General features: G+C 43.4%; 1 protein-coding gene across 1 annotated transcript; it reads right to left on the bottom strand.

The window, feature by feature from the left end:
- Nucleotides 1-15,183: 15,183 nt before the first annotated feature.
- Nucleotides 15,184-19,183, bottom strand: Cck (cholecystokinin). Its single transcript, XM_027932058.2, has 2 exons — nt 18,970-19,183; nt 15,184-15,317 (listed from the first exon to the last, which is right to left on the bottom strand). The coding sequence occupies exons 1-2, from the start codon at nt 19,181-19,183 to the stop codon at nt 15,184-15,186; spliced, it is 348 nt and encodes a 115-aa protein (XP_027787859.1).
- Nucleotides 19,184-20,839: the final 1,656 nt, after the last annotated feature.

Raw genomic sequence — 20,839 nt, forward strand, 5'->3', positions numbered from 1 at the left:
TGTTAGACCTGTCATCTGAAAGAGAACTAACTAAGCGTTTGTGTCAAACCAGTAAGATTTTTGGAGGGCGTCCCAGAATCCCCAGGGGAGGGAACAGGGAACTGTTTTAAAAAGCCCTCCAGGTGATTCTAGGGCACACTGAAGTTTGAGAACTGCTGTGTAAGGTGGGAGTTCTGTGCAGGAGGGCTGGTTCCCTGCCCAGGCTCTCCCTGAGAAGGCCAGACAACTGCATTCTAACTTGCTTGAAGGGTAGAGAAAGAATGGGTGGTTTATCTGCTCAGCAGGGGCAGGCAAGGCTTTGAGGCCTGGTGACCTGGTATTGGGTCTTCAAGGATGGGCAGGATTTGCCAAGTGGGAATTTAGAATTTAAAAGACCTACTATGTGCAGCTATAATTCTCATAGCTAATTCAGACAGGAATGGATACTAAAACCATTGGGTGAGAATTTGTTAGGGAGCAGGAGAGTCATATCTTCCTACAGAATGTTTGTTAATTTACAAAAGGCGGGGGCTAGCATCTGTGCAGTGGAGAGAATTGTGACACCCTACTTTAAGTTCATCATGAAATGTAAGGTTCATTACCCCAAAATGGGACAAAGTGATACTAGTGTCCCCTGATGTGTGACATATTGGAAGGCACATTATTTCTGTGCTCTTCCTGCCACAAATGCAAAACCTGAATCATGAAGGTGATAAAATATTGTGTTTTTGAAAATGGCAATGATGTGAAAGAAAGGTCGAAACGTTCTGGATTAAAGGAGGATAAAGAGACAACTAAAACAACTCATGATCTGAATTGGATACTTAGCTGGAAAAGATGCTTTAAAAGATAATGTTGGGACAGTCAAAGAAATTTGAATATAGAGCACATATTTTAAAATAATACATCAATATGAAATTTCAATAATTTATACTGTGGTTATATGAGAGCCTGGCCTGTTTCCTAGGAGATGTGTGTTAATTAATTAAGATAAAGGAATTTCATGTCCACAAGTCACTTTCAAGTGTTTTTGGAAAAAAGCAAAAAAAAAAAAAAAAAAAAAAAGATTTTTCAAAAAGAAGATGCAAAAAAATAAATGTTAATCGTAAAAAGTTGGAAGCACCCTAATAGAGGTTTCACAGTCTACAAAGTGCATTCTTCTGTCGTGTGGGTGTGGCAGGAGGATGTCTGAGATGGTTCTGTTTCTTTCCTGTTCTCTGCTGAATTTCTTTGTGTGTGTCCCAAGCAACCCCCCTGCCCAGAGAGTTCAATTAGGGGACGCTATGGCTCCAGGGGGAAGTTGTCAAAGAGACTGTTGCCAGGACCCCAAAATAAAGATGTCAAATTCTTGGTTTCTGGTTATGATGAAAGAAAAACCTAAGTGTATGTTTGGAGTAAGACCAAACAATCTGGAAGGGAAACTTGCTGAGCCAGTTCTTTTCTTTGCTTATTTGACCCTGCTAATCCCACTTGCCAATCACCTAGGACAAGAACTGGATAAATGTTCTTCAAGTAGACAAGGGAAGGAGGAGTTTGGAGAGGGATTCCACTTACATCAGATGTAAGAGCCCTTCACCTATCCCTGTCCATGAGCTGAGTCCAAGGTTATAGGAGAAGCCCCGGATGAGTCTGAGGATCCAAGGACAGATGAGCTAGTTTTGCAGGGAGCCTGGGAAAGTAGAGATGTTCTAGAACCCTTCCTCCATGGGTTACTCTCACCCATCACGGGGCAGCAACCACATTGGGCAATGAGAAAGTTAGAAATGGCAGCAGGTGGGCCTCAGCAGGGAAGTACCAGGAGATCTCAAAGTATTGGCCCCAGATCTGTGTGGGAGTCACTTCGATACATTGCCTAGGAGCAGGTAGGCAGGCAGGTATGTCCCAGGGGGCCTTGCAAACAGTACAAAGGAAATAACACAGCCTCCCCCACAGCTCTAGCAAGTGCCTCCACCCAGATATGATACCACCCGGGGAAAAGTTGGTGGAGAGGAAAAGTCTATCTGAATTATCTGAACTGATTGCAAGGCTCATATTAGAGATTGAATTGAGGTGGTGTGTGTGTGTGGTGGGGGGTGGTGTAATTTTAAAATCATGGGAGAATATATTTCCTGTAGCCAGTAGAGGGCACTTGGAGACAGCAGAAAACTTGAAGGAATTGGCTCTAATGATGGAAGCACAAGATCAGGTATGTGGGGTTTGCTTTCCTAAGAAGAAGAGATCCAGGGCAGGAGCTGAACCTCCCAACCCCTCTACACCACCACCTGCAAGGAAACAGTTTGTCATGGGTGCACGGTGGAAGGAAAAGCCAATGGAGGAGACTCGGCCCCTCACATTCCAGATCCTTTCTAGAGCGTCAGTGGCTGCAGTTGCCTGGGGGTAGGTGGGCAATGCCAGACCGGCAAGGACTCCCAAGGTTGCACGTCTTCCCACCTGATTCAGGGTTCTTCCCACTCTTTCCACACAGTCGGATCTCAGTTCCATGCTACTCTGGGGATCCAGAGAGGGCCTCCCTGTGCGTGGGCAGTTGAATTGGTCATGGGGACAACTGAATGAGTCCCTCTGCTTTGGGGGCAGGAAGTTGTGAGGCCTGGTTGATGTCCTTCAGGTGAAGTTCAGGGAGGCATGTCTGGCCAAGAAGACCACTTACCCACAGGTGTGCATATAAGAAAAGAAACATCACAGACTGGGAGGAAACAACTTGCACACCCTCCTGCCATACCCAGGATCAAAGGAAAGCATTTAAAAAAATAATGTACAAAATGCTCTGTATTATTAGGGTATTTCCCACCTTTTGAAATTAGCCCACCTAATTAATGCATCTTCCTTTTACCCCCCCCCCAAACATTTGCAAATAAGTTACAGGCATTATGACCCTTTTCCTCCTTAACATTTAAATTTTTTTTTGTAGTTGTAGATGGATAGAATGCCTTTATTTTATTTATTTTTATGTGATGCTGAGGATTGAACCCAGTGCCTCATGCATGCTAGGCAGGCACTCTACCATGGAGCTACAGCCCCAGCCCTCGCCTTAACATTTAGCCTGTATCTTCCAAGCCCCATAAAGCCCAGCACAGTAATTGAATCCGGGACTAAAATGTTTGTTGAATAGTTTTTAGCATGCACCATGCCAGGCTAATCTTGCTCTGGAGCCCCAAAGAACTTGAGCCAGTGAGGGAAATCTGGGCCTGTAGCTTAGATCAGCAACTTGGGGACCAGCAGCTCAGCAATGCATAGCAGATGTGACAAATTCAGAAAAGGAAGCAAGAGAGGAAACTGGGACATGAAAGGCAAGGCAGAATCCATCAAGGTTTCCATGAGTTCCAGGGAAGCCATTGGAAGAGGAGATTTCTGAACTACAGCCAAAGAGAAAGAGAAAGAACAGAAAAGAGATGTGTTGTTCTTCTACACCCCAAAATACATAAGCCCACAGTCCTCCCTGGGGCCTCTGTTACCTGTGACACTAAAGCCTTGAATAGCTACAGCAAAATCCAACCCCTGCCTCTCCTGGGTGCCTGATCACAACAGTGGTGGCTTCTGCCACCCTCAGGCCTCGGAAAAAGCAAATGTACTGTATTCTCAGCTGTTCTGGTGTTCTGCAGAAACTGGAACTGGCCAGCCAAAGCAGGTAAAGTTGCAGGGCTCAGGAACCAGGTAAGTAGGCCCTGCAGCCCATCAGCTGTGGTCTAGCTCCTGGTCCCTGTCAGTGGCTGTGCTCTCAAGGATGGAATCCTGACCCACCATAATTGTCCCAGGGATGAAGAGGGAAGGCTCAGCCAGATGACAACAGCCAGCCAAGCCTCTGGGGGCTTTACAGATACATAGAGTGGCACTTCTCAACTCTCAGTGATAACTGTTTGGTCATATTTTGCATTTTTATCAATTCATCATGAGTCAATATTTTTATAAAATACCATAACACCAAATTATGAGAAAAAATAAAATGCAAAGCAAAGGAAACCAAAACATAATATCAAATTTTAATTGGATTCAATAGACATTAAATTGCATTTTAAAATATAAGAGCAAACATAGGAAAAACTAAAAGCATTATGAAGACAGCACACATTATTCATTGAAAATGTGCATAGGGCATTTAGTATGGAGACTCACTGTTAAATTCACCTTTCATAGTTCTGCAGCTGTAACTAACCAAAAAGTAAAAAGATAGGTAAATGGTGATTTTCTGTACTAAACACTTAGACCCGCTTTTGAATGAATACTGTTTTATCAGTATTAAGGTTTATAATATAATAAATGAGTAGGATTCATTTAATTTTTTTTTCAGCTAGTTCAGGTTGATAACTGTCCCATTTACAAGGGATAATGTATAAGCTTCTCAGCTCTCTTTTACTAACACTCCTGATTGAAGCTGATATATCTAAAGTAATTTCTTGACAAAAAATTTCCAATGGGGTTTGTTTTCCAGCCTGTAATTCAGGCTGAAGAATACACAATGCAAATTTTTATGCCTCCAAGTTAGATAATAAAGTTAAGCTTTAAATTTTGAAAGGCTTGAATAAAAATTAACTTCATGGTAAAAGAAACAAATTAGAAAAATAAATATACACTTTCAGTTGCTCAGATTTTTAGGCATTTTTGGCTAAAGATTGCCAAACAAACCTTAAAGCATCACTTGTTGTAATGTGATCATTAGTTGGTGGCTCCTGCCACCTGCAACTCAACCCAAGTGTTCCATGACACTTGAGTGGACCCACATGCTTGGTCATGTGCTTGGACTTCGTGACAATGTTAATTGTCCAAAATGCATCTAACCATTTACTCTCAATTTCCATTCTTATCTCATTGTGGACAGTTTGCAGACTGATGTGAGCCCTCAGACCATTCTTCAGGTAGTGCTGGTGTGGTAACTTCTACGGTATAAAGCACCTTTTTGTTAAATATAATGAATTTCTGGTTAAGTGATGAAGCTTTTAAACATAATTTGTTATTTTTGCTTCTAGAAAAATCACCCTCAAGGCACAGAGCAGTAGGGAGAAATTGGTGCCTTGGGATGGGCCCTTCTTCCCTTACTTAACCTCAAAACAAACATCATCAATGAACATTTCTGCTTAACGATATAGCCACCCCCTCATCCAAAGAAACATAAATTCATGGTCTTCTTCAAACAGAAGTGCAGGAGATTCCAGGCCATACTTGTCCTTCTTGACCCTGACTTGATGAACTGGAACCTGTGGGTGCATTGTAGTGATAACTGTGGAATTGTTTAAATAGGGGGTGAAAGATTGAAAAAGCAAAAGGGAAAATTGATAAAGCAATAGTACTGATAACCACGGGAATCAGAGCCCTCAATTCTGTAGGACTGGGGGAGCAAAGGAAATATGTGGCATTGTTTAGACAAAAAAAAAATCAGGGGAAAAATCTAATTAACTATTAAGTTACTGTCTCTTAGCTCTGAATTCACCATTATATACCCTGCTGAGGCTTCTGTGTCAGGTGCTGCAGACAGGGAGACCCCTGAGGGCAGAAGGAGAAGCAGGAGATCTGTTTCTTCCTGCCTGTAGCTGTCTCCCTCAGCAGCGCTTCTCCACCCTGGCAACAACATCCTAAACCTGCCTCACCACAACACTCCTTCCTCCTGCTCAGGGAGGGAAGTGGAATTGCACCCTCCCCTCAGAGCTCTGGGTTCACCTGCTCAGGACCCACTCCGCCAGCTTTCTCAGTTTATTTTATTCTAACCTGTTTCCTTTGCTCCCTAAGTCTTACAGAAGTGGGGGCTCTGATTCCTGTGGTTATCAGTACTATGATTTTCCCAATGTTCCCTTTTGCTTTTTCAATCTTCCATCCCCTGCTTAAGCAATTCCCCATATTCTCTCTGTTGAAAAAAAGCCAGTCCTTCTTACTGGTTGATAATTGTGACTCATTCCCCCAGCACCTAGTTCATGTTCCCTTTGTCCTTTGTTGGTCGAAATTCTTTCCTTTGTGAGAGTAATGAAATTTTTCATTTTAGCAAGATCCAAACCATATGTGGCCAGGCCTATTAGATGGGCTTTCCAGGGGCACAAATGCAGTGAAGGAAGGAAATCGTGATGATAAATCATGGCCCTGAGGCCTGTTTAGAAACAAGGACCCTAGCACATTGCTATGATTATGCATATAAACTCTAGAGTAGAGGCAGTCATATCAATTGAGGGGCTAGCACAATAATCCAGGAGAAGGATAGTTGGTGGCTCCGTTCCAGGTGGTGGTGGAGGAAGAGGTGAAGAGAGGGTTAATTCTAAATGCATTTTGAAGCCAATCTGACAAAGAGGTTTGCTGAGGATTAGATGGAAGGTGAGAGGAGTCAAAGATCGTCCCAGGGCTTTTGACCTAAGCAGCTGGAAGGATGGAGTTGCCATCAGTTGAGTTGGGGAAGGTATTAGGTGGATAAAGTTTCAGGAGAAATCCATGAGTTGAAGTATGCACAGTTGACTTTGAAATGTCACTAGGTGTCCAAGTGCAAATGATTCCAAATCTTTGCTCTTTGACTTGATTTATCACTTCCCACTAGAATGAGGAAGCCTGATGTCAGTCCCTTTCAACTCTCATTTCAGCATCTCTGGTGCGCAGCACAGTGCCTGAACCACAATCATCTCAGTAAATAGCATTTGAGTGAATGGATGAAAAAAAAATTGTATACTGCAGAGGTTCCAATTGAGGCCAAAGTTTGTCTTATTCAAGCTCCAACTCCATGCTTGTTTTCCAGACAGGAAGAGAATAACCATTTGGTTCTGTAAACTGCAGCTTCTAGTGTTCACTGGAAACCCATCTTACTAGTTCATCACTTGTAAGTTGAAGTCCTTCTTCCCCTAAGTAGAGAGAAACCTCTCAGAGACACAGGAGCTTTCTGCCCTTCTTTTATAAGTGTGTCCCAGCCTGGATTCTGCTGGAGACTTATTCAGTCAGAAGACAGGGCTTTGACAACATCTCAGCTCTAGGAGGGGCCAAGGGACTGAGGTGGAGCAGGAGATGCCCCCTCCTCGCTTCTTTCTTTGTGTGTGGATATGCTGTTTGTGTTGTGCCCCCATCTCCTAGGAAACCTGAAGAACATTCTAGAACAAGTTCTCTGGGAGCTTCCCTCTCTGCTCAAGTTCAAATCCAAGTAATTACAGACTGTCTGTTGGACACTTGTCAGGGGACCACAGCCAGGTGCCTCCTTTGCCTGGTGTCCAGCACAGAATAGGAGGAGCCCTTCTGGACACTCTATACTTTCACCTTAATTCAACCAGCTCTGACTTTTGCACCAGTGTGACTCTATAATGAGCTGCCTATCCTGCACCTGACCTCTGGTGTCATCTTCTTCATGGAGGTTTTCTTAACTCCCCATTTTAGTTTATGAGTTTCTGTTGTGCAGAGAGAGACAGAGAAAGTGAAGGTGAAGATGGAGAAGGCTGATTTGATATTAACCAACTTGATCTTGTTGTTATGTTCAGAATACAAGACTACATGCACTCGGTGGAGCTTAGCATTTTTACTTATTTGGGATTGTTTTTCCTTTCACTTTTCCTTCACTCAAATCTGGAAAGCATAAGGTGCTCACTAATTAGAGGTAACCATAGTTACCAAGTTGCCTTCAAATTGTCTTGAAGAGGACTTTTTTTCCCCCTCTTGGTTTTAATTCTACAAAAGGCATTTTTACATGTCAGTCATCCTTATTCTATATTCAGTTTCACTGGATGATTTTCCTAACTCAGGAGTCTTTTGGTAGCCATATTAAAAGTTCAAAAGTAAAATAACAAAATAATAAAACCAACCATTCATTCTTAGAAAATAGTTTCAGGTCCTGAATTGTCTGATTTTAATATTTCAGCTGATTGGGTGGCAAGAAAAAATAAGCCTGGACCCTGCGGAGTTCAATGTGTACAGGGTGAGACGCCTCAACAGAAAGAAGTTGGCACCTGGAGGAGTGGTTTTAAAATGTCCACTTGGGGGCGCTGTGGTCTTCTGCAGGAGCAGAACCAAGGACCATTTCTCTGGTTAGGTAAGTTACTGAGCATGAAATTTCACAGACACTCAGGTTCCAATGAGCCACAGTGGTGATTAGATACCCTTAGAGACTGGCTGGCTTCCTCTTCATCCAGTCAGCCCTATTGTTCTGCTTTCTCCCGCCTCTGCTCATTACCTTCATAGTTTTTGCTGCATTGTATTTCAACTGCCAGCTCTTCCGACTCTTCCTGGTGGCTGTGTCTCTGTACCAGCTACATCAATGCAGTGCCTGGCACACAGGTACATTTCAGTGTGTGTTGCTGAGCCTGTGTAGGGCTTGAAACAGTCCCTGTGAGCTAAGAGGGGAGAGCAATTGAATCTTTTCCGGAATGGGACTTAGATCAAGCATGTTGAAATCATTCTGGCTGCAGCCCAGGGGAGTCTGGACAGGTATGACTTGAACAACTGCTAATTGTACCTGTTCCTGTTTGCATATTAGCCACAAGAAGAAAAAGATAGAAAAGGTATTATTCTTGGAATTCATTTAGATGTGCCTTATTTCATTTGTCAGTAACTCTTGTTCCTTCTGGAGAATTTCCAAACCAGAAGCATCTTGGGAGTCCTGGTAATGGACACAAAATTAAGACAATAGAAAATCCACCCATTCTTAGAGAAGAACATGATACCATGAATGACTGGGGTTTAAAATTTCAGCACATCTTGAGACAATATTTCATCAATATTTTAGAGTCCCAGCAGAGCCTGCCAAGCCTTGGTTGGTAGGTTGAGAAGCCAAGGGTAGGCCCCAAAGTCATTGCTGGTGCCTTTCTCAAAGGTAGGTGACAGGGAGATAACCATAGGGTGAGTCCAAGCAGGCATAGCTGGACTTAATCACTCAGAGTTAAGCCTAGGCACTGAGTGAGGAGCAGGAGTGAGAGAACCAACATAAAAGGGAGCAGAGAGAGGTGGAGGGAGATCTAGGCAGAGACTCCACAAGGGGCAGAGCACAGTGGAAGAGGTTTCGGGCCAGAGTGCAGAGACATTAACCTGGTCTAGAGGCTGGGAAAGCAGGAAAGAGCTGGCAACATAAAGGTCTGATGAACCAAGAGGCAGATATGCAGCTGAGCCCAGGTGATACGCCCCCAGCTTCCCTTTGGAAATATTAGTTTCAATCTCCCCTAAGACAGGGCTGCAAAATAACACAACGTGTGAAGTTGCTCTGTGAGAGAGGGCATGCCAACCGTTGGCCTCCATACTGTTACCCTGCCGAAAAGCAGGCTCATCATTGTGAGACTTTGAGAAGAAGTTGGGATTTTTATGGGAAATTTCTATATTTAAAAAACATGAGCACTCTGGTTCCAGATAAGAGTAAGCACACTTCACACATCTTCCAGCTGATGATAGCTCCAGGAGAGACTACATAGATCAGCTATTTGAAGACAATGGAAGGAAAAGAGCAGCAAGCAGATTGAGGAAGAAGACCAGAAAAGGAAGTACATCAAGCCAGTGGTGGGTTTATATTTCACCTGCTCTGGTGTCTTCCTGGTTTGAATATAGCAGAGCAGGAGACTGCAAGTGGGCTCCAGGGAGAAGTCCCCTAATTTTGGTTCAAGAAGTGAAATTTGGGACTACTAATGCCCAGAGAGAGAGCATGAATGCTCCTGATTTTCTTCCTTTCTTAGCTTTCTCTACTCTCTAGATAAGAGCACATCTGTGGTGGCAGCAGTCAGTAATGGAACTGGCAGAACCAAAATTCTGAGGAAGGGCAAATCTGCTGTTTGATCAGAAGAATTGCCATCTCAAGAGGGTTAACTCATTGCTTTTTTTTCTCTATGTTCTCCTACCACAGAGACCTGAACATGGCCCCAAATATAGCAGTGTGAAGCAGAACAGAGTAACCAGAACCCCACGTTCCTAAGTGAAGGGCCCGAAAGGGAAGCCTCAAAGAACACAAAGCACTGGGGAGGTTAAAGAGGGAGGAAAGTGACCTCTCTTTGTTTATGAACTCCAAGGTTTCCTATTGTCCCTACTCCACTGGAGCCAGACATGTTTAGATCTGGTCCTAACTAGCATACCAAAGACTCTGAGAACTGAAGTAATGGAGAGATCACCATCCAGTTCCCAGCCTGGCCAATGAGTGATTGATGTATGCCTGAAATGGAGCCAACAAGGAGTATAAACTCTTTGAAAACAACTGACATTGTAATCAGAGCCTATAAGGGTGGGTTGGTCCTTGATGCCAGGACCTGACCAGGTGGATAACCTGCTAAAATAAAAATAGCATTTTTTTACAAGATTTAAACAGGCGACAGTCTCATAATATAATTTTCACAGTGACCAGAATATAAAATCAAAATTACTGAGCGTACAAAAAAAAAAAAAACATGAACATTTAAATTGTCCTTGGAAAAGACAGTCAACAGATGCCGGTGATGAAATTTCACAGATGTTAAAATTATCAAAGTCCTTAAAGCAGCTATGATAAAAGTGCTCAAATGAGCAATTGCAACCATTCTTGAAACAAAGTTTAAAATAGAAAATCTCAGCAAAGACATGAGAGATAAAAGTAGAAATCTGAGAATTTAGAAATACAAAACCAAACAAAGGAAGTCACTGGATGGACTCATTAGCAGAATTGAAACGACAGAGGGAAGAGTCAGTGAATTTGAAGATAAATAGAAATTATCCAATATAAACCATAGAGAGGAAGAAAAGGATATAAAAAAATGAACACAGCCTCTCTGACATATGGGATGACAAAAAAAGGGGGGGATGTCTAACATTTGTGTCATCAGATCCCAGAGAGAGAGAAATACACACACACACATATACTTGTATGTACATATATATACTTATGTATGTACATATAGGCTCGTATATATGCATGTATGTATATAAGTGTATGTGTTTAAGACCTAAACAGACCACAAACAGAGCAAAAGAAATCTACACCCAGACACACCACAATCAAACCACTGAACACTAAAGACAAAGGAAAATCTTGAAAATAGAGAAAAATGGCATTGTTTTTAGTGGGAAAATGGTTTGAGTGACTATAGATTTCTCATTGGAAACCATAGAGGTCATAGGAAGGAATACAGTATTTTTAAAAGTGCTGAAGGAAAAAAAAGTTAGTCTAGAATTCTAAATTTGGCAAAAAATATCTTTCAGGAATGAAGGGAAAATAAAGACATTCTCTGGTGAAGGAAAACTAAGAAAATTCACAGGAACAAACCTGTTTTAAAGGAATTGATCATATTCCTCATACAGAAAGGTATGTCTGGACTCTGTCCCACAGCTGAACTGGTGGCCCTTCGGCATCAAGAAAGGACCACTCAGGTATCTCAAGCTACTATTTTCAATTTGCAAGGTAAATGCAGAGATTTGGGATGTGCAAAGTGACCTTCAGAAGCCAATTTTGGAAACATTCCAGCAGCAGTGAAGAATGGCAGCTCATCTTCCTGGCTGGGGAGACTAGTGTCTCTAAAGCAACTGCTTATTGGAAAATGTCCCATGGTGTTCAGGCCCCATAGAGTACTCTTCAAAGCTGTGAAGACAAAATGGTAGTAGTGTGGTCCAGGCTCCCACCCTGAGGAAGGAATCACCAGAAGCCTCTAGACACTGGGCCAGAACCTGGGGATGGGCAGAGCATATGGAATACTCTGCCGACAGAGGTGGTATTTTCAGGGGGCTTCATGGCATTAATGAGACAGCCATGGAGGGGAACATGGTGGACACTGGGTAGCCACCCAGGTGACAAATCTCAGTGATTATCATAATCATCAGGGGAGAACTGGGGTATTTCTTCAGTAAAGAATTTGGATGAAGAAGTAGTTTGGGGACCATTCTTATGACTCTGTGTCTCTCTGTAAACTGTCACAACGAGGAGAATATGAGCTACAGTTGTTAGAAGGATGATCTACAAATATTGTAAAAAGTTTGGAGAAGAGGAAGAACAATACTTGCGACCCCAAACCCTGGACACGACTATCTTCATTTTTCATATCGTCTCATGAATAGATAAATAATGTGAACAGAGGACTTTACACTTTACATGGGTGTTCTGGAACAATCTGGTTCCAGGGTATGGAAACCAGCCCCAAAATACAGCGAGACTAAAGAAAGAGGCAGATCTAGGACTGCACTGGTGCAATTTATTGGAGACCCACTGACAAAAGCATGATCATAGGCCACAGCAAGAAAAGTGGATCTCCATAGTTTGGGTCACAAGGAGGGGTATATATATCAGAGGGGAATATACAGGGTGGAGAGGAGTAAGTGAGGGAGATTGGGGAAGGGGTTGAGGAAAGGAAGTGGAAGAGAAGGAGGAAGGAAGGGAGGGGAAGAGGGCAGGGCTTTCTGGTGGGCATGGGTTCCTCAGATCCTTCTCAAGTGGGGCTTGAAGAGCTGTTGGCTTCTGTGAGAGCTGCTCAGCTCAACTGTAGGAGCTCCATGTGATCCCCCTGCAGAGGGCTGAGGAGGATCCAGGACATGCCAGTTCCTGGGTCCCTGTAACAGCATGTGGCATGGAGATGAGAGCAGGGACACTGCAGTTAGAAGGTGGCCAGAGGTGGTGCTGAAAGCATTGGGAAGCAAGTCTTTAGGCTCCCTCCCACCCCTGCCCAGGAGGCTCTATCAGGTCCCCTCAAAGCCCCAACAAAGTATCACTCATGCTGATTCAGCAGTTTCTGTGCAGGCACAGTTTCCAAACAAGCCTCCAGCTCTCCTCCAAGGCTCCACATCTCCTCATTGAGGTCTGGAACCACAAGCTGCTTAAATCCTGGCACTGCCACTTGTGGGCAGTGTATGGATCCATCAGTCATTTAGCTTCTTGAAGTTCTGGTTTCCTCTTGGAGAAGCGGGATCATGATCACCTTGGAAGATTGGGACAGTTTCCTGAGCTGATGCCCATGAGTTTCTTTGTACAGTGTCCAGTACCTAAGAGGAGGCCAGGGATTGTTCTCTCCTTCCCTTTTCCACATTAGGAAAATTTCCAAGGGACTTTGAAGAGGGCAGAGGTGATTACTGGGCATTCTTTCAGTGCTCTTGACAGCTGTCTTTGAGCTACCTACACTAGTTAAGCCCTAGAAAATGGATAGTAATGCAAACAGAAACATAAGGAAAAACTGTCCCTTGAAGACATAAATAATTTCTGTTCTGGGTAACATTCCAAATATGGCATTTTATTGACCTATAGTCATGAACCCGTTTTTTTTTTTAAGGGCATTCCATATGCACCTTTTCTTTCTTTTTTAAAATATGGTTTTAGTTGTAGATTGTCACAATGTCTTTATTTTTATGTGGTGCTGAGGATTGAACCCAGGGCCTCACGCGTGCGAGGCAAGTGCTCTACCACTGAGCTACAACCCCAGCCCATCAGTTTTGAGTATATTAGCAAATCATTTCCCCATCCTGACTACCTGTGTGTGTCTGTCCTTGAGTTCTCCTTTTGAAATGGTTGTAACATCTTACTAGTTCCTTTATTAATGGAAGCTTTGACATGTGTTGATTTTAAATTTATATGAGCCATGACTTTACCTTTGAAAATGTAACACCTACTTCCTTGATGATTCACAAATCAGTAATTCAGATAAGACCTTCTTCATCCTTTCTCCACTGATTTTATATTAAATTCCAAGTTCCTCATCATGCCCTCCATAAAACACAAACAATACACATCCACACTCATGTGTGTACCCACACAGGGTCATGCTGTCATCCCCATACATACCCAGTATCCTCTACATGCCCACAAAATAGTGATCTTTGCTGGAGAGGGTTGCTAAAAACACAGGTCTGAATATTTTGGACTGAATGGGAATTGGATACCTAACATACGAGGTGATTGGAAACCAAATTGCAGGGATTAAATAAATGAAGTAGTAACCTTAGCAGGGAATGGTATAGAGTGCTATCTATTTGGAGTCTACACTGAATCCTAACTTCAGTTCAAATTTAAAAATCGTACTGCCTTGATCTTTTGGGGTCCCTCTTTGAGGACTTGCTTGCCATTCTCTTTCCACCCTTAAGGAAGGTGAACTAAGTATCCACAGTGATGGTGGTCTGGGTAGAGTCCCTCTGGGACCTGTTATATATTTGCCAATATTTTTTTCAATGTCTGTTCCTTTGTGCTGCCATGTTCTAAGTCAGACCTGGAGCCATAGCTGGTTGACGATCTGAGATTGTTGGAGCCTCGGCTGGGAGGCATGGAAGGTCTGTCTACACTGTGGGTGGTAGTTATTAGATCATCTCTGGTGTCCCTGTGTACTCACTTGTTCCCTTTACTGATCGCTATAGAGGACCAACAGACAGATTGACTTCTGCTCTGGATAACTACCAGAGTCCTCCCAATATGCTTACTAACTGAAAAACAGCAGAACTCTTGGGAAAGCAATCACAGGATCTTCTCTACACCAGCAAAAATGCTGGGTCCTGTGGCATTGACCACTTGGGAGCTTCCCGGGAACTGGCTCAGGCTTTCTAAATCAGAATATACAGTTTAATGAGAGTCCTTTGGTGAATCTTCTGCACTTTCAGAGTTTGAGAAATGCAAAGAGTGACAGAGGTTCCAATAGCACAGGAATATTAAGCCCTCAAGTCTGTGACTCTAGTTGATAGGTGCACTGATCATGTTCACCTCTCAGAGCCAGCTTCCTCTTCCATAAAGGAAGGACAATAATCTCTGTGCCACAGGCCACGGAATGATCAGATACTTGCAAAGGCAGGGTAAGGCACTGCCTTAGAACTTATTTAAAGAGAGAATTCTAAAGAAAACTTATGGGGGGAGCAGTAGGATTGGCAAAAGAGATCAGGAGTCAGGGTTTTCAGGGCTGGGCTCTAGACCTGACCACAGAAGGCACTTATGCTAGCCACCTTGCCTCAGCAGGGGGTCAGCTCCATGCCCTAGTACTCATTTCCCAAGCTGTGTCTGGGACCATCTACTGCGGGGATTCCCTGGGCACTGCAGGTCAGACTTCCCTCCTTGCATGGTCTGAGGACCCTCAATACATTCAAGGAATGAACAGTCAGAATGGAATCACTTTAATAGCATAGCAACATGTTAGGACCAAAAGTCACAAAGTTAGGAAACATCATATTCTTCAATTGCACAATTCTGCTGAGGTGTGTGGTTTCACAGGACAATCTTAATAGAAGGATTTTTCACATTGAGAACTTAATAAATAAGATACTTAAAATGTCAAACTTCAGAGACAATGAGTTATGAGCATGATTGTTTTCTTATTCTGCCTCCTCTGAGTCAGGTGGATGGAGGCTGGTCTTCTAAGAAGGATATTCATATTCCTCAGCACTGCGCCGGCCAAAATCCATCCAGCCCATGTAGTCCCGGTCACTTATCCTGTGGCTGGGGTCCAGGTTCTGCAGGTTCTTAATGATGGACATGCGGCCAGAGGGAGCTACAAGGGACAGAGAAGAAGAAGAGAAGAGCATTATATCTAAGAATACAACCAGTTCAATTTGTGAAGGCAAACAACAGAAAAGGCCAGATGAAATATATACATTTATATTCTTAAAGGTATTACAGACAAAGATGAAAGAGGAGAAAGACCTATATCTTCATAAATGGATAAAAGTGGTGTTCACTAGTTATGGGTGTGTTTTGTGTTCACAGTTTATTTAGATGGGTTCATTTTGTCCTGCCTTATACAAACTGAGGCATTGCCTCAATTTTTCTTTGTCTCCCCTACTCTTAACAGTATTTTCCTTGTGTATATGGCCCTCAGCAGAAAGCAAGAATTTCCCTAGTACTTACCCATTTCTAAATTTCATTGCTTAACATCCCTGACATACCCAACTTGTCCAGAGAGCTTTAAGATAGTGCAATCACAATATCTTGATATTGAAATGGCTTTAAAAGATGGAGTCAAGTCCCAATGCTAATTAAACAATGTTTTGAAATTATTAATTTGAAAGCTACTTTCTTTTCTTAAAAATAAAGATAACCCGAAAAAGATACACTATCAGATTAAACTCTTGGCATCTCAGTAATAGTCCAAGAAGGATGCGAGAATAAAAGAGGTAAATGAAGTCAGAGATTTTGACCTAAAATCAATAACTGAAATTGAATGGGTGCCATGTCCTTGGGAACAGGATTATTCTTGCCTAGAACCCACATTGAGTGGGCAGAAGTATGACAAGGTAGATGCTTTGGAGGCATGTGACACAGTGCCTCTCAGAGATCACAGACAGTGATCTGTGCAAACGAAGGGTTAAACAAGGCGCTTCAGGGCCATGAATGGGCAAAGTCCAGGCCAATTCCTGAGTAGAGAAATAGAGGACCTCTCAGTGGTGGCCACTGTGTTGGGGGCCACCATGTCTCCACTTCTCAAGATATTGGTGAGGCTCTCCTTGCTAGTTCCTGCATATGGAGCCTAAATATGTGCTATTTACTGACAAGTGACCCTTCATAGGCAGTTACCCTGTCCTAATGGGTAATGAAATTAACCAGCTATATTTAAAGCAGACACACCACACAGAATAACAACATGCCCATCCTTTCTGTCTCTGCTCCCATCCCTTCCCAGTTTGGGAGCTAAGTCAACACAGCACATTTGAGCCCTTTTTGTAGACATTCCTAGCCTATCCAGAAGGGAAAGGGCCCCTGCTGTTTAACTGCTTGAGGACATTTTATGGTGAAATATTTGTCCTTAAATTCAGCAAGACCTGCAGACTCAGTTCTCCATGGACAGTAACATGGAAATATGACCCGTCCTCCTGCCTGCTCTGATGATGAATGCTATAACCCAAATTTCCATCTAGTGGAAGCAAAGTGACAGCTTCAATATGAGCAAGCAACCAGGGTTGCTGGGATGAGCACTATGTATAGCTGTCATTCTATAGAGCTCTGTCCTCACCTGGGTGTACTTACCATAGTCTTCATTTACCAGTGCTACACAGAGTAGGGACTTATAACTGATTTATGGAGTCAAAGTGAAGGGTCTGACTTCTTTAAACTTTAACATCCAGAACCGATAGTACAGCTGGGAAGCCAAATGGCTTCCAGACACTCTGGGGAAGTCAGGGCTTGGAGAACCTTAGTCTTGTTGCGGCTTAGATGTGCAGACATCTGCACATCTTCTATTATTATATTCTATTATTATTATTCAACCTTCTAGAGCCATGGCTTCCTTATGGGCAAAATGGGCATGATAATACTTACTGTGCCGGGATGTTTTCAGGTCTGAGAGAGACAACAGCTGCAACACTGGGGCTTTGCTGGTTATGGATAAGTGTGTACTGAATGCCATTAGATGCACTATGCCACTAGATGCCTCCCCTATCACCCTCTACTAGAACTGCTTCTCCCCAAACCATTAAGAGTTCCTGATAATAAACTCTTACACACTTCTCAAAGAACACATTTTGTCATTTAGAACCTTTGATGTATTCTAGTGTTAAGTCAAATCGAATATGATCTCAAAATATATAAAATATTCAAGGACATTTATTCCTACATCGTATTTGTCAGTAGAAGAACATGATTGTTTTCTAGTTCTGCTGATCCTGGGTGTTGGCAGCTTATTTTCCAAGTGATTGCTCTTCCCACTAGGGTTCCTTTGGCCCAACAGCCTGAAGGCAAAGACAGGAGGGTGTTGAAAGAGGGGATTGGAAGAACTTCCCATCCAAGATTTATGCTGTAAGAGCCACTGGTAGGGTATTGGTTCTAGGAAATAATTTGGCAAGTAGCTCACCCCACCCCTAGAACTGGGTCTCTTGGGTCTTTCCAAAAGCTGGAGAGAGATCTACATTTCAATGAGTAGCCTAGGATATCTCAGACTGTCTGGCTGAAATTCAGCCCACATCTGTGAGCAGATTCTAAATTACGTTCAGATAGGCAAACAGAAGGAATTCTCCAAACTGTCAGACTTTCTGTCATCTGACTAGTATTTCCATTCTTTCAGTTTAATTCTCAGGAAAGAACACAAAAGGTGTAGTTTGAGCAATTCTACAAATCACCTTCTGTCCTTTTCCCTCTGAAGGCCCTTGTCAAAAAGTTTCTAATTTCATCTTCATGTAAAACCTCAGAAGACTCTAGAAAGCCAAGCCCTCCATTTTCTTCCTCTTTACTCAAAGCCGTAAGTTAAAGTTCAAATCCAATTGAGTAAAACCTCATAGAAAAGGAAGTCACTTCCCTCAGCCATCCTGGCAGTGTTTGCTGGATGTTTTTAATTCAGTTATTGATCCACTTTAGCACTCTGCCCCTTAGTCAGTGTCCATCATCAGTGTCATTGTGGATAAAGCTGGGAGAAAAAAAATCATGATTCCTCCTTCTGAATCACACAAAGAGCCAACCGGGACTCCAGGGAGCTCTGGCCTCCTATTTTGCAGATGAGAAAGTCAGGCCCAGGAAAAGGGCACTAAGCCAGGGAGCTGCTAAATCACATTATTCCTGGAAAAAGGAATGCTGAGAAACTGACTTATGGAAACATCTCTCCAATAGTTGTGGTTTTTTTTTTTAAATCACCTCATATGTAATTATTTCAGTTCACTCACTGTCAAGAAAAAACTCAAAAATATTCCTGGTTCTTTCCTTCTGTTACATACTTTAGTGAAAACTGACCCATTCTCACTTGTTTTTGTCAGATCTCAAGCATTTTCAGCATCCTTCACTTCCTGCTACAGAGTTTCCAACTGTCTGCATCTGTGTGGCTCCTGGTTCAGCTCCATTAATAGAAGAGGTTGTTTAGTGTATTTGGAACCACTTTCCAGGATTTAGTAATTATCTTTAAAAAACATTTGCATAAAATGGTGTTGAGCTTAATCAGCAACACTGTACCAAAAATTAGCTTAAAGAAAGATTTTTAAGAACGTTTTCCTTACTAATAAATTAAGTTCTCTACACCTCATTTTGATTTGCTTATAGAAGACTTCAAAACTGTACTCTCAGGTGCAGTGGAACTCTGGAAAGGAAGGTGGAAATCCTATTAGTCTGTGTTTTCTCCCAAAAGGGATAGGGATACCTTCATCTGGTGGACGTTAGAGGAGAGGGCCAGGATTGACAGTCCAGAACAGGGACAGAAGTGAGGGAGGAGAAGGCAGCATCCTTACCTTTCCTAGCCTGCTGGATGTATCGGGCCAGCAGTGCGCCCAGGTGCGCTCTCGGCTCCCCGTCTGTCCTCTGCACAGCCCTCAGCTGCCTTCGGGCCGCCTCTTCTGCCCTCTGCACCCCGGAGCCTGCGGCACCAGCTGGGGGCACCGGCTGCGTCAGGGCCCCCGCAGCGAGTACCGCCATCAAAACGCACAGGCAAACGCCACGGTTCATGGCTGTGGAGAGCAAAGTCGAGGGGGCGTCAAAAAAAAAAAAAAAAAATAATGCTGGGCATCCGCCAGCGCCTGCCGAGAGTCGGGCACCTGGAAGCGGGCTCAGTCCAGCGCCGGCGCACCAGATCCGCTAGGTTGGAGCAAGCGCTAGGGCTTACCAAGCGCAGACCCCAGCTGAGTGACACACAGCCGCGCGCGCGCGCCTAAGCGCGCTTGGCTTGTCTCTAGGGTAATCCGCACCCAAGAGCCAGGATCGGTGAGAGAACTGGTGTTTTGCCCTTTTTAGCAGAAAGAATGTCTCCTGTTCGCCTTAAGTTTGAGAAAGCTTTTGTAGAGCGTCTTTGTTCTAACTGGAAAAGCACTCTATTAAAGATAGTGTGAAAAATACGGGATCTCAGCAGAGAGAAATGAGACCCTTGAAGGAAGGCAAGACTTTTCCAGATAGAAAAGAAGCTTTTAATACGGAAATAAATGACGAATAATAATAATAAAAAAAACACACACACACAGTTTAAACTGTGGATGCCATAAATTAAAAAAAAATTATAAAGTTTCCTCGAGGTGTATGTGGGAATTAGTAATAAATCATTACGCAAAACATAGGTAGGGTTTTAAAAATCAGAAATATGCGTTCAGTTCTCAGCCATTGCCAAAGCACCGACTGACTGCATTTAAAACTGTGATTAGATAGAAAATCCACATATTTCTATTCTTAAAGCTCTGGATTTTCTGCAATATTTAGAAAATGGATTTAAATATTAAAACTTTTTGGTATTTTATTTGAAAAGATTGCAAAGTTCTCCGCACCTCTGTTTAACTGCTAGCAAATCTCAATTTGCCTGAGACTCCTAGCAAATGGCTATTTCAAAGTTTTGTGCAAAAAAGACCCACACAGGCTTGTGAAAGTCTCTAAGGCAGCTACCCACCCAGCCCTCATTTTTAAATCCAGCACCCTTATTTCTGAGTTTTAAGAATGTCTTTTCAGCTATGGGGGGGCACAGAAAACAGAAAAAATATAAAGGGGTACAAAACTGAAGACAGCATTCTTCAAAGACACAGGACACCTGTATCCGCGTGGGCGAGTGAAGGGACCTACATACCTCTGGATTAGAAAGCAGCTGGTTTAGCGTTTCCAGCGGAGCTGCGACAGCCGAGCCAAGTTCAGGGTAAACGGGCGGGTGGCTGCCTCTTAAATAGCCCCGCCCGGCGCTATAGGACAGTCATCTATTTACCCAACGCTGACGCAGACCCGCAGCAACACGTGCTCAGAGGACGGCCACTGGGTCGACAACCGATTGAAGTGGCTTCTAGAAAAAGAGGGGAGACGGCTCAAGAAAAGGGGGCTAGCCCCTCCCAGGCGGGGATCCCGGTGTGGGTTCTCCCGGGGGCCCAATGCACTTCCACCCTAGCCCTGTCCGCTGCCTCTCCTTGGCCCATTCCAGTGCAGTGCGCTTTCCAGGGTGGGAAACCCAGGAGTCTTTAGCTTCTGGGTTGGATAAACTGCCTGAGTTTAATTCACTTTGGGAACCAGTTGGGCCTCCAAGGAAACTTTGGGAACCCTAGGCCGGACTGACAGCTAGGCGAAATTCTGAAAGTGGGCGTGTGTGTGTGTGTGGGGGGGGTGGGCCCCCTTTTGGATCACCTGAGGCCCTGGTCT

This window comes from Marmota flaviventris, chromosome 1 (genome assembly GCF_047511675.1).
Source record: "Marmota flaviventris isolate mMarFla1 chromosome 1, mMarFla1.hap1, whole genome shotgun sequence".
In the NCBI taxonomy this organism is placed as follows: Eukaryota; Metazoa; Chordata; class Mammalia; order Rodentia; family Sciuridae; genus Marmota; species Marmota flaviventris.